Here is a 14,010-nt window from a genome sequence, read left to right as displayed (position 1 = left end):
AAACCAATACAGCATTAAAAACAAATTAAATGAGCAGGAAATTTCTAATGCACAGGCTGCTTTCTCTGTGGCTCTCAACTTCCCTGGGAACCTCCCAGAAACGATTTAAAAGCCTGAGAGAACACTTACCACATAGAGACCAGGGTAAAGATTAAGTTCTCACAGGAAGTTCACATATGAAGTCTGAGAACTCAACACTGGGTTAGCTTTGACCCCACTTATTATAACATGCTGTAAATATCTGTGTGAGCACATGCACCACACCCCAAAACAGGAAAGCCAGGAAAAGAGTGAAAACCAAAGAAACGTATAGAGCAAGGTTTAAAAGTGAGGCTCAAAAGATGAGAAGACCAAAGTTCTGCTGAAACATATAAAATAAAAACAGGAAAAGGACCTCAAATTATCAAATGCAACCTCCATTTAATGTAGAGGAACCTGAGGCCCAGGATTGCAACTGGTCCCACAGCTGCTCTTCAGCCATATGAGGTCTGTGCACCCAACAGGTGCAGGTATACATCGGAGGCAGTATCCTCATAGCCTTCCTCTCTTGATGAATTAGTCAATATACGCCAAATAAAACTCTGATTTATTTCTTAAAGCACTTCCTTCCACTTTCTAAATCAGGGTTTGCATGAAATTTGAGAGTTCATTTGGTTCATTCCTGTTACATTAAGCAGAACAAAGTTTCAGAAATATAACAGATACTCACTTTCCTTGTTTGTTTTTGGGTCTATAAAGAAGATGAGCTCTTAATTACTTTGATATCGCCAACATTTATTGATTCAAAACAATGCTGGAATACCTATAATGGGTAACTCACCATGTCATGTCCAATGGGAAATACGTTAATTAATGTGGCATAGATCCTGCTCTCAAGATGCCCAAGGACGAGGAGGGCAAGACGAGGCATGTACTAAAGTCATTATAATATCAGGCAGACAAGGGCCAGGAAATTATTACAGGAGTAGAATAGATGATGTCATTATTCCTACCTGGGGGATGAGTAAAGTGACATAAACGCAACTCTGAGACTGGATTACATTACATGGAGAAGCAAGGGCATTCCAAGCTAGATGCTGTTCAGTCAAAAGCAAGGCAGTAGCAAACGTGGGAGAAAACACAAATAGGTTCAGTTTTGCAAAAGAAGGCATACAAATTGGAGAGTCTGTGCACCATAAAACTAGAAAGGTAGATTTAATCCGGAGCACGCTAGATCTCTGGAGCTACGGAAAAAATGCTTTTCCCCTTCATCCTATAGTCCATATGGAATCATTCATTTATCCTTTATACAAAATTCTGAAGCAAGCCCTAAGTAATGGGCACCAAGGAAAGGCACGAGGCATGTAATGTGAGAAAAACACGGTCTCTACCTCAAGGAACTTAGTCTCCACTAGGAATGACACATAAGCAGCCGATGATGACCACACAACAGTGTGAGAGATGTCATGACAGCATGCCAGGGTCACATAGAAGTGTATGAGAAAAGTCACTGAAAATCAGGCTTGTAAGGGAAGAATAACAGGGGTCCCAAAGGAAGAAACTGAAGATAAGCAGTAGTTATTGAAATAAAAGAGGGGATGTTGGGTATTCAGAATAAGATAAAAGTATGTTAAAAACACTTGAAGGTGTGAGAAAGTATAAAGTGTTCAGAACAGAAACTACATTTTAACCCAAAGCCATAGGAAACTATGAAATCACGATGATGTCCAAAATTATGATTCAGGAAAATATATCTGGCAGCAGCATGTAGAAAATAATTGGAAAGCGGAAATAACTACAAAATGTTTGACTCCGGAATCTAGAAAAATGGTAGGGAGGACCCAAACTGGCCCAGTTCCAGTAAGAATATCACGGACACAGAATTCATGCAACTGAGCAAATCACAAACTTAGGGAACAAAGGAAATGCCAGGCGCCTCACATTTTAGAATGGACTGATCAAAACTGGGAACTAGGAAGGAAAAGCATCTGCAGCAGGAAATCGAGACGTGGGAAAATATTCAAGAAGCAGACAGAGAGCAGAACCCACAGAGAGAAAGGAGGAGAAGCTGGAATAAAGGTCCAACAGGAACACAGGTACTGCGGGGAGTGCGACGACAGGAAGAAAGGCTTCTGGTGACAAAACCAATGCTGTCCCTCAGTAAAGGAGCTTCGGGAGGAAACACAGCAGAAGCCAAATTGTAAAATATCATCAAGTACTAGACTGTGAAAGCAGATTACTCTTTGGAACTCCTGAGAAACTGAACAAGGGAGGAAAGGAGAAAGGCTGGTAATTTGAGAAGCATCATGGGAAATTTTTTTGGTAGAGGAGACTTGAAAAAGGTCAGAAAAAATAATTCAGAAGAGAGAGAATTCAATGATCTTTATTGGCAGGCAATTCATATTTCTAACTTAAATCTACAGTCCGAAGCATTTCCTCCTGCTTTGCTTTTAAAGACTGAGAACTTCCATTTGCCATCCTCTAAATGGTGAAGACCTTCATATAGTTGGGACCTATCATTTTTATCACTCCTCAGTCTTCAATTCTGGGTGAAAATACCAATCCATTAGTCCTTTCTCGTGAGCTTTATTCTTTGCCATGGCGTTTCCTTTGAACCCTCTCTATATTCTAGAGTCTTTTGGGAAAAAAGCCATAAGAGGGTCCAACAATTTAATAAAGGCTAAGTCTAAACTGACATTTTAAAAAGGTAGGTGTATGATGATCCCTCTATTCTTGTGGTTTGCAAACTCATTTTGTTTTCAAAGCAGAAGAACCATTTCTTCTAATTACATCATCTACAAGATCAAAGGAGCTGCTATGAATAGAGCAAAGGTAAGCAAAACAGAGCCTCAACCATGGGGCTTTCCTCCCCATCCCACAGAAGCTATTGTAAAATAGTGCTGAACACTGGCAGTGTGTTGCTTATTAGTTTTTAACATTTCTCATAGAATATCTATGCAAGTTATCTTTCTTATATCATATAAAAATCACCTTTATCACTATATAATCTGGAGCTCTTTCCTGAAACCTTTCCCTACTTACAAATGTTATGCAGAATTCTGACCACACAATCCCGGACATGAGCTACCTCTTTCCTAAATAGCTTCACGACAGCTCAAACTTATGTGAACACTGTCTTGAAGTCAGGTCACTGACGAGCTTAGAAACAGTAGGACTGACCCAAACACTGTTTATCTGTTGTAAAGAAAATGTTTCTTCTTCTTCCCTCCACAGAAAAGTCAAAATTAATAAAATTTCTCCTCCACTAAATATCCTAAAAGCCCTGAGCTACAAAATGTATCATCTGTAAAAAGTGATAGAAAAGAACCGTAAAACGTATATTTGTTGTTCACATTTGATACCAACCTAATAAATTTAACAGCCAAGCCCAGATCGGCTATACAGCAGGTTCCATTTTTCTTCACCAGGATGTTCTTACTTTTCAGATCTCGATGGGCAATTGCTGGTTTGCCTTGAGTACTAAAGATTTCGGTGTGTAAGTGACATAGGCCACTGACAGAAGAATAGGCTAACTTCAGCATCGACTTAGTATCTAGGGTGGTGGACTTCAGGTAATCATAGAGGGAACCATTTTCATGATAATCTGTGATTAGGTACAACTGGGTCCAGGACCCCGTTCCTTTGATATCTGCAGCAATGAACCCTACAAGGAAAAAAGACAAAAAGGGTTGGTGCTATGTGTTTTCTGAATAGTATCAGGATAATTATTTTTTTCAACTATCACTCTTTGTCATAGGTGTCTTTTGTTTGGCATTTCATTCAGTTTTCTGATTGTGCCTATGACAGTAGTAAATCACTAATACCAATCAGAGGCCATCAAAACAGCAGGCGTGGAGAAACACTAAGAGTTTGTATCTGAAAACAGGATCCCTTTCTAATCAGCAGTTGATATTTAAATGATCTTGAGGTTAACAGTAAATAGTTCCTGGTATTACAGTTACACATAAGACACTGTTTACAAAACAGGCACACACTCCATGATTAGCTTATACTCTTTCTACTTGAATGATCCAGCTAGATCATTTTTAACTTGAGAAAATAAAAAGGAAATCAATTATCAATATAAACGCTGGACATAAATAAACCCTGCAGCTAAAATTCCCATAACTTTTCACAGCACTTAGGCAAAAATGTGCTCCTTCAATCCCTAAGAAACCTTAAGAAATTCTGGTTTTGCATTTCCCGTCCCGGAAGAAAAAGCTTTTTGAACATGTTCCATTTCCAACCCACCGTTCATTCACAGAAGTGCCTTAGTCACTCCTCCTGCGAGGTCTCCCATTAGAAGCGTATGACGTTCTTGGGCTCATGCCAAGAGGAAAATGTCTATATATTTCATAACAGGTCTACACAGATGAGTTAATATGCAGATGTTAACAGAAAAAGAGAGGAAAGCTAGGAAACCCTGAACACTGCTATACAGACTTTTACTCACCCAAAATGTTTTCATGCCTCATCAACACTGTCTGATATATTTCTGTCTCTCGGAACCAGCTGGCTTCCTCTGTGGTGAAGAACACTTTCACAGCTACCTTTTCGCCACGCCACTTTCCCATCCAGACTTCCCCATAGCGCCCTTTTCCAATCTGTTTCACCATCTGAATCTGCTTAGCTATAGTCCTCTGGACCTGTTAAATCCCAAAACACATTGTTAGTGTATTCACAGCACAACAGCTTTGTTTAATATATTTTTTTTTTTCCTCCGGAGAAGAAACGCATGTAAAATATATTTAGCCAGTAGTTTTTCTTTACAGAGACAACTTATTTGCATTTACTTATTAATTTATGCTGTCCTCTTTTAAATGTATTTGAAATTGAATGTGGATTTTGAGTGTTTGAAGTATTGCTTCCAAATTATTAAGTATTTTATTCTACCTATTATTATTTTCACAGAGAAAAAACCTGAATGGGTTCACAGTAATTGGCAGAACACAATACTTTTCACTTCTACCACTATAGTGGGATACTAGATACTCTGAAGGGAATCATGTCACTATATGTTTGGATAAAATACAACCAAAGAAAAATGTAATGCACTGTTGGGCACACATAGAAAGAAAGGAAATCTCTGAGCAGGGAGGAATGGAGGGAGGGAGGAAAAGAGGAAGGACAGAGTTAAGACCAGAGCAGGGATAGATAAGCATTCAGCAGCATATTCAAAAGCCAGGTTGCTGTCGGACAAAGAATAATACCAGCACTGAGATCTAGAATATGAACTTTGACCCCTTTAAAATTAGAGAAACGGAACCCTGGGCTTTAGCATTAAGCCGGAACCACTGAATGGTACCAAATTTGTCCTAGGTTGGTAGCACACCATCACCATGGCTCCCGGCAAAAGCAAATACAAACCCTCTCTTGAGGAAATCATTTGCAGAATACGTTTCACTCCACCGCTATGGTGAGATACTAGATGCTCTAAAGGAGCTCTTGCCACCATACAACTTTGATCGTGGATAAAATATAAGAAACAAAACACTGATAACGCATTGTTGGGCTCACAAGGAAATAAAGGAAATCCCCAAGGTGGGGTTGGGGGGAGAAGGAGAGAAGGAAGAGAAGAAAATGGAGGGAGAGAAAGAAAGGAAAGAGAAAGAGAAGATCCTACAGAGTGAAACGCCTTAAAACAAAAGGAAACAGCCACTGCAAATGAGAGGCAGGAGAAACAACCCAAGCAGATTTAACCCCTTCGGATTACAGACACTGGAATTTTCAGATACAAAATGCCAAGAACACTACATGAGACGTGTGAAGAAATAGGAGACAGAATGAAATACAAGGAAGCAGTAAGAAATTACTGAAAATTATACTTTGAGCTGGAAGAGTTGTCATAACAAGAAATGTAAAATGGAGACGTAAAACAGCCGATTAGAGCTGGGGAGAAAGTTAAACTGTGAGGGAGCTCTGAAGAATTATAGAGTGCAGCAGAGACAAAGAGAAGGAAAATAGGGGAGCTAAACGGCATAAAGGTTGTAAGTCTCTTTACACATGATCTTCATTCTACCTCTGCTTAAATGTTTTAAGAACTCCATGACTGAAGGGGCTAAGTATTGGTGACCATTTACATAATTTGGGAGACCTATATAAAGAATCTAACATAGAACTCTCATAAGACCTGGTCAGAAAATTGGAATGTACTCTTCGCAGAGACATGCTTTGCATCAAGTAAACCCAAAGTGTTTCTTTCTGTATTTGCACTTTTAAGGGCCATGTAATTATACTGAGTCCACCTAGATAATCCAGAATAATCTCACTTCAAGGACAGCTGATAAGCAACCTTCGTTCCCCTTTACCATGTAAAATAACAGATTCTAGGGATTAGGACATGGACATTTTGGGGGGGGCCAGTATTCTGCCTACCACAGATGTCTATCAGCTGGGATGTGCTCTGTTTTTGCATAATGGACGATTTTATCAATTCAAGAGGTAATGCTATCCATTGCCAGAACCATTACCAGCACTAATATCAGACTGAAAGCTTTTGGGGACAAGATAAAGTCCTTTTTTCTTTTCCTGTGAAAGAAGAATTAAAAAATAAAAGCATTACTGACATGCCATTTAGCCACTCAGCCTGAAGGAAATGAGGAAGTATGTATGAAGAGCAGCCTTCCTCCCTTTAGGAGTCAGAAAGGCTCTGTGAGGAAACCTTCAGCACATTTCCATTCCTAAATAAGGGAACAGAAGCATCAAGGGCACTAAGCAGTTGAGAGCCAAATCCGTAAGTAGTTAAATTATTGACTTGAGGAGACTTCCTACATTTATTAAAGAAATATTACTAATTTATAGATGTTACAAAGCAGTACTTACGTAAATCTACAGAACATTTCCTAACAAACAGCTTTATATCCACTTCTTTTCTAATGATAACATATATAATTAATTTCATGAAAGCATAGTTGGAATTGGCAATGCTCACAAGAATAGGAACAACTTATCTCAAAGATAAAAAGTCTCACTAAATTATATTCAGAAATTTAAAATATACTTATATTTTGAGATTTATTATAACATCTATGGACCTGAAAATATAATTTGAAAAATGTTTTAACTATGTTATTTGAGTTTTTATTTCATTTAGTTAATGTTTCAGGTCTTTCTGTACTTAAACTTTCCCTCTGTGTTACATTCTTAGATATCAATTTTGAAAGTTAGATTGTATAAATAAAAAACATCACTATAATTGTGATTCCAAAAAGAGATGAATTATTTCATGCAAAATGGGTACAATTAGCTGTATAAGGATTATAAGGAGTTATCACTATTTCAGAAATGTCCTCTTATCTAGTGATCAGCTATCTGATAGTGTCTAACGGTTAAGCCCGTGTACACGATGGACACTAAAAACCATGTAGTTGTAAGTAATGCTCTGTGCTCTCTACATGTCCCTGAATTAACAAAACACACACCCCTACACACAAATATACTGTTTAAAATACTTTGCTTAGTAAGGCTGACTTAATGATACATATTGGAAATATTTTTCACGAAAGATTCCTCAACTAAGAGGTTTGATGTTCAGTTAGACAATTTACTTCACCTTTTGTTCCTTTACAAGGTCAGATAAATAAGGTATAAATAAATAATAGTGTTACCATTTACTGAGTGCATACTATGTATGTATTAAATGTGCCAGGCATGTTTATATGTATATTTATTTTTATATATGTGTGTATATATTTATATATGTATATTTATTTATATATATGTATGTGTATGTTTATGTATTTATATATGTATATTTATTTATATATGTATATGTATGTTTATTTATGTTTATTTATATATGTGTGTATTTATTTATATATCTGTATATGTATATTTATTTATCTTTATATATATATATATATGGCAGGCAAACTATCTTAATTCTTACAACCACCCTATGATATTCCTCCCTTAAAGGATTTATATACAAAGTCACTTGGCAAATATTAGGTCCAAGTATGTGTTTATACACATGGCATGGACTTTCCCTTTACGTTAATGAAATAAACCACAAATCGGAATTAACATGCAGAGAAACTATTGTGCATTTCTGCATTGTTTAGCTTAAAAATCAAATCTTCAAACAGGATCTTAAATCTGTAATACTGAGAATTTCCCCTCACTAAACTGAGTTTGACAGGATCCTTCTTCCCATCCTGTTGCTATCAAACGCAATTCTTTGTTTTATTTAATATTTGGTTCACAAACATGAAGAGCACAGATTCTACAGGCAGATCATCTGGGTTTGAATCCTGGCTTCTCCACATATTAACTAGTTGGCCCAAGTCAGGGGCCTACGCCCCTGCTGTGTGATACAGGGATACATTTCTAGTACTACCTCACAGCTGCTATGAGGATTAAATGAGAGTCTGGCCAGGACTGGACCAGTTAATAGTCAAATGCTGGGTTTTTTTGGTGTCTAGATTACAGAAGTAAGATATTATAGTTTTCACAGATATTAAAAGTTGGAGTGGAAAAAACAAATTATTGAGCAGCCTCTTTAATCACTCAGGTACGCTACTAAGGATACAAAGTGAACAAATGTAGTCTCCACCCCAAAGAGATGAGAGTCTACCTAAAGACACAGGTACACTAACACCAATTACAATGTTATTTTAAACTGCTACACTGGTACAATAAGCAAACTGTTAAGACAGAAGTTAAACAGACTGGCTCAGTCTGGGCTAATCTGTCACAGAGATAAAACATGGGGTAAGCCTTAAGCCATAGTCTGAGGAACTCTCCAGAAAGACATTACATTTGCAAAGACATGGATTTTAAAAACACGTTGTATTTTCGAAACAATTACTCAAGGCTGATGCTAGAGCTCAAGACGCAGGTGGGGAAGAGGTGGGAGGAGAGGGATGTCGTGCTCACCAAGCTAAGAAAGAAGACCCATAACCACTACTAGATTTTAGAATGTGTTATCCAGGGAAGGAAAAGAGTTAATAGGGGGCTTCCCTGGTGGCGCAGTGGTTGAGAGTCCGCCTGCCGATGCAGGGGACGCGGGTTCATGCCCCGGTCCGGGAGGATCCCACATGCCGCGGAGCGGCTGGGCCCGTGAGCCATGGCCGCTGAGCCTGCGCTCCGCAGTGGGAGAGGCCACAGCGGTGAGAGGCCCGCGTACCGCACAAAAAAAAAAAAAAAAAAAAAAAAAACGTCTAGAAGGAGGAAAACAGGTAGTCTTCAATTCTAACAGCATATATGATTGATTAATATCAAAAGGGATTTTAATATCTGTACTTAAAAAAGAAGTGTAATAAAACATTTTTAAATATAAGAATGATATTTGCTATATATGAGTTAAATTCTAAGAATGAAAAGGCAAGCAATTTGATAAGAACTTTTACATGTAAGTTTAAAAAAAAAAAAAACTTACATCCTAAGTAGCACTGGTTTGGTCATAGTGACTACTTCACAAGTGGTTTTCTGTCTGGTTTATCACCTCCAGGGGAGGTACTAGTCGAAGAGTACAGAGTTTCAGTTATGCAAGGTGAATAAGTCCTAGAGATCTACTGTACAGCACAGTATCTACAGTTAACAATACTGTATTGTATACTCTTCTTCCTAGTTCAGAGCTAAAAGCTGACACTAACTTTATTTTTAGACACAATTGACATATAACATTTTGTAAGTTTAAGGTATACAATGTGTTGATTTGATATATTTATATATTGTGATATGATTATCACAGTAGTGTTAGCTAACACCTCTATTATGGGTGTACTGTATTTTTTAAATTTTGCTAAGAGCTAAGAGATTAGATCTTACGTTGTGTGGGGTTTTTAAAATAATTTTATTTATTTATTTTTTGGCTGCGTTGGGTCTTCGTTGCTGCGTGGGCTTTCTCTCGCTGTGGCGAGCGGGGACTACTCTTTGTTGCGGTGCCTGGGCTTCTCATTGTCGTGGCATCTCTTGTTGCGGAGCATGGGCTCTAGGCACACGGGCTTCAGTAGTTGTGGCGCATGGGCTCTAGAACGCAGCCTCAGTAGTTGTGACGCACAGGCTTAGTTGCTCCGTGGCATCTTCCCGGACCAGGGCTCGAACGCGTGTCCCCTGCATTGGCAGGTGGATTCTTAACCACTGTACCACCAGGGAAGTCCCTTATGTTGTGTTCTTATCATAAAATAATAATAATAATAAATGAATGAATGGGGCAGGAGGAAAGTTTTGGAGGTGATGGATATGTTCATGGCCTAGATTGTGGTGATGGCTTCACAGATGTGTACTCACCTCCAAACTCTTCAAGTTATAAATGTATACAGCTTTTTGGATGTTAAAAATAAAAACAGTTATAAAATAAATTCTTGGCTTGAGATTTTTTTTTTTTTAGTTACTTTTAGTACTAAATAAAAGGTCACCAAAAGAATCAAGTAAACAAGATATCCAAAGTCAGAACCAGACAATAAAGATTAGGAAAATCAGTCTTAAGAGTTTATAAAGGAAAATATTTCTCATTAATATTGTTATTTCCATTCCAAGTCACAACAATCTTTTTGCATGGTCCATAAAGTAACCAAATGCTTTTCTCATTAAAGCAAGTGCCTTGGGTTCAGTATATATTTTCTTCCAAGTTGGCAGTGTTGACCATCAGAAAATTAAAACTCTCCTGAATGGAAAAGCCAGGGCTTCACCCTGAAACATAAACCCTCCAGCTGAGATGCAGCCTTCTTCTCTTGTAGAAGTACTCAGATCCCATTTGGTTGTAATACTTTTGCCTTCAAAAGCCAGGCCAAAGTGCAGTAATGTTATCCTTACTGAAAACAGAGGGAAGATGGTCCCATGCTGAATGTTTTCTAATCTGCTCTTTATCAGAACATCTGAGGGTCTGGATTGCAACCATACACTTACATTAAAGAACAATGACCTCACCCCCAATATGTCAAAATGTTATCAGGAAACCCTGTATCTGAGATCTGATGTCTGACTGACTGCAAAGAGCTTTCTCTTTGTCCACTGCCCTATCTGTTTCAGTAAAATGAAACCCAGCAGTTATTGACATTTCCTCTCAGAATACATTTCCTTTAAATTCAAGGTATGTTCTTCTCATACCAGCAGAGGGAGGCCTGAGCCGCTTCCTGAGCTCTGAGACTGCTCAATTAAGTCTCTCAGGGATTCTCCAGGAGGAATGTAAGTTTCATCCTGTTCTAATCCAATGCTGTACCGAGGTCTGGTTTCTTGTCTTTTATACCTGAAGATGCACAAAGAAAGATAATGTTAGACACTGGATTGCAATGATAGTGGCAAACATGCCGATAAAACAGTAACCACAGCAGGTTTTATCTTTGCACATAATACAAGATCAGATGCTCAGTATTTATTACCCTTAGTTATGATTTCCAGCACAAAATCGTAATTACTCTTCTAACCTATATTTTAAAGTAAACTACATGTTTTTACTCACTCACAACCACATATGATTTTTCTTCTCTATTCCTATCAAATGCATATATCCAAGCAGGCTACATTCCATTAATGTTTCTATACAGTTCCAATATTCATTCCCTAAAATCTTTTCTTATAAGGTCCCTGATCAACTACAGATGCAAATTTTTGGTTTACAAAACACATTACAATTTTCTCATCCAAGGCAATGTATAGATAAATGAGATAAATTGAAACTTTAAAAACTTTTCTCAATAATTATGCCTTCAATTAGAAATGATGTTATTTGAATCAACTCCTACTTGTAGAAAAGTAACCTAAATTACTATTACAAAAAGCCAATGATAAGAATTTGAAGGTCCTTGATATTTCACAAAGTAGAAAATGAGTTCTTAGGTGACTGAAAATAATTTGTAATGACCACACTGTAATTTAATAACTGAACATAATTTATTTTAATAATTGATCTATAAATTATCTTTAAAATCTTTCAGTGCTAAGAGGATATTGTTAGCTCATAAAATAAGGAATTACTAAAGCAATTCTAAGTTCACCATGGTCATTTCTCTGCTTTGAGTCAAACCTCAGTAGCAACTAGTTGCTGAATTTCCTAGCTACCATAAATTTCCTAGGGATGAAAATTTTTCTGGGTGGTTTTGATATCTGAAGCAGAAATGAGATAGGTATCTATTAATAGCTTCATTAGGACAAATATTTATCAATAGTAACTGATATTATCAGTGAAATCTAAGATCTAATTAGGTCAAGGAAAGCTGTGGTAAAAAATGTCAACAGGTAGAAGAGTATGAGAATGATATTATAAACTCTAAATTCTATACCTACATGTTAGAAACTTACCTGAAGTAACAGAATAAAATGATAAGGACCAAGAGCAAACTACAGACAGTCACAGATATAAGTAAGGCCTTGTGGTGTACAGGTCCATCAACAAAATCTGAAATTAAAAATAAAGTAAAAAGAGCCATGATACAGAGATTATTTTCATTTAAAATTTAGGAAGCAACTCTTTCCTAAAAGTGCTTGCTGCTCCATGTGCAAGATTTGAGAGGTCCTTTTAATCTGCTAATTGATAAGAAATATATATATATATATATATATATATATATATATATACTCTCTAAATTAAATAAGTCTGAGTAACATGAATCATTGTTCATCTAGCCACTCACTTCAAGAGCATGCATTTCTTCTTCTCTGGAAGGAATAGGTTTGACATAGGATAAAAGCACAGGATATAAATAAATGTAAATGGATCAATACCCCTAAAATATAAGCAGGTTGTTCATCTTTATTTCAGATCCAGCTGATGCGTTCACAGATTTTTCTCATGTGGTTTCTGGAGCACTCTATATCATGAATTTGGATAAAAAAACAAATTTATATTCATTGTACATAAAAACCAAAGTAATCCTATGATGGATACAAAGGATCAGAATTCCTCAAATATTGCCAAATAAATAGAATACGTGATTTGCATTACTTTAAACAAAGATGCCCTTCAAAAATACACAGCTTAATTTTTCATAAACGGCATCCTATTTTAAAAGAATGGGTATGTTCCACTCAAAGAATTACCGTGTGATCCTTTTAAAGAACAAATTATTAAACAGTATTCACGCTGTTTTAACTCCAGTTCCTGACAAATAAGATTTATAATATTACGGCATGAGTTTTCAAATGTTGTAAAAATAAGAATGACCTGGAGAGCTTTATACAGATGCATATTTACTGACTTCAACCCCAGAGATTTTTATTCAAAGTATATTTTTTCTTTTTTACAACCATCCCAGGTGATTTACATGCAGGGAGTCTCTGGAACGTATTTTGAGGAAACTGACTGAAAACCTGGTGCACTTACCTAGTAATAGAACTAGCACCGTTCTTATGAAGGGCACCATACATCCTTGAGAGAGTAATTACTGCTATTTAATGTTAAAAGGTATTGTAATTTATGACTTTGGTTACCTACAAACAAGATGTTTTCCAATTGTGCTGTATACTTTTAATGGTACGGCTACCTAAACATTTTGGCTGGGGACCTTACCCCACTAAATGTAAATTTCTTTTTTTCATTCAAAAGTATTATACGTTCCCTGAAGAAAAACTGAAAAGCACCAACTAACTAAAATAAAATTAAAAAAATTGCCACCACCTCACTATTTACAAAAATTACTGCTAACATTTTAGTGTATGCCTTTCCAGTACCATTTCAATGAACAAAAAAAAAGTTCATGAACAAAATAGTTCACAAAAAGGCATTGTATACACCCATGCCCATAGCTGTATTATTCACAACAGCTAAAACATGGAAGAAACCCAAGTGTCCACTGACATATGAATGGATAAGCAAAATGTGGTATATACATAAGACGTGGTTTAGCCTTAAAAGGAAAGAGATTCTAACATATATTACAACATGAATGAACCTTAAGGACACTGTGCTAAGTGAAACAAGCCAGTCACAAAACGACAAACACTCCACTTATATGAGATACTTAGAGAAGTCAAAACGAGAAAGACGAAAAGAAGAATGGTAGTTGCCAGGGGTTGTGGGGAGGAGAGATGGGGGAAGTTAATATTTAATGGGAAAGAGTTTCAGTTCTACAAGATGAACACAGCTATAGA

General features: G+C 36.9%; 1 protein-coding gene across 8 annotated transcripts in view; it reads right to left on the bottom strand.

Moving 5' to 3' along the window:
* Positions 1 to 14,010, bottom strand: part of BMPR1B (bone morphogenetic protein receptor type 1B) — a 421,980-nt gene that overhangs the window by 23,993 nt on the left and 383,977 nt on the right. For 7 of the 8 annotated variants that reach the window (XR_004475285.2, XM_033400369.2, XM_033400370.2 and 4 more), the window contains 4 exons: positions 12,223 to 12,319; positions 11,032 to 11,170; positions 4,433 to 4,625; positions 3,346 to 3,643 (listed from right to left, as the gene is read on the bottom strand). Coding sequence is in view for 7 of the 8 variants with exons in the window: in XM_033400369.2 (XP_033256260.1) it covers positions 3,346 to 3,643; positions 4,433 to 4,625; positions 11,032 to 11,170; positions 12,223 to 12,319 (727 nt within the window). In the remaining variant the exon portion in view is untranslated. Of the gene's footprint in view, positions 1 to 3,345; positions 3,644 to 4,432; positions 4,626 to 11,031; positions 11,171 to 12,222; positions 12,320 to 12,645; positions 12,732 to 14,010 lie in introns of all 8 variants that reach the window. The other variant, XM_049709182.1, reaches the window with a different exon arrangement.

Source organism: Orcinus orca, chromosome 4, assembly GCF_937001465.1.
Source record: "Orcinus orca chromosome 4, mOrcOrc1.1, whole genome shotgun sequence".
NCBI classification, from domain to species: domain Eukaryota; kingdom Metazoa; phylum Chordata; class Mammalia; order Artiodactyla; family Delphinidae; genus Orcinus; species Orcinus orca.
The sequence above is the reverse complement of the archived record's forward strand: the minus strand, read 5'-3'. Positions and strand labels throughout refer to the sequence as shown.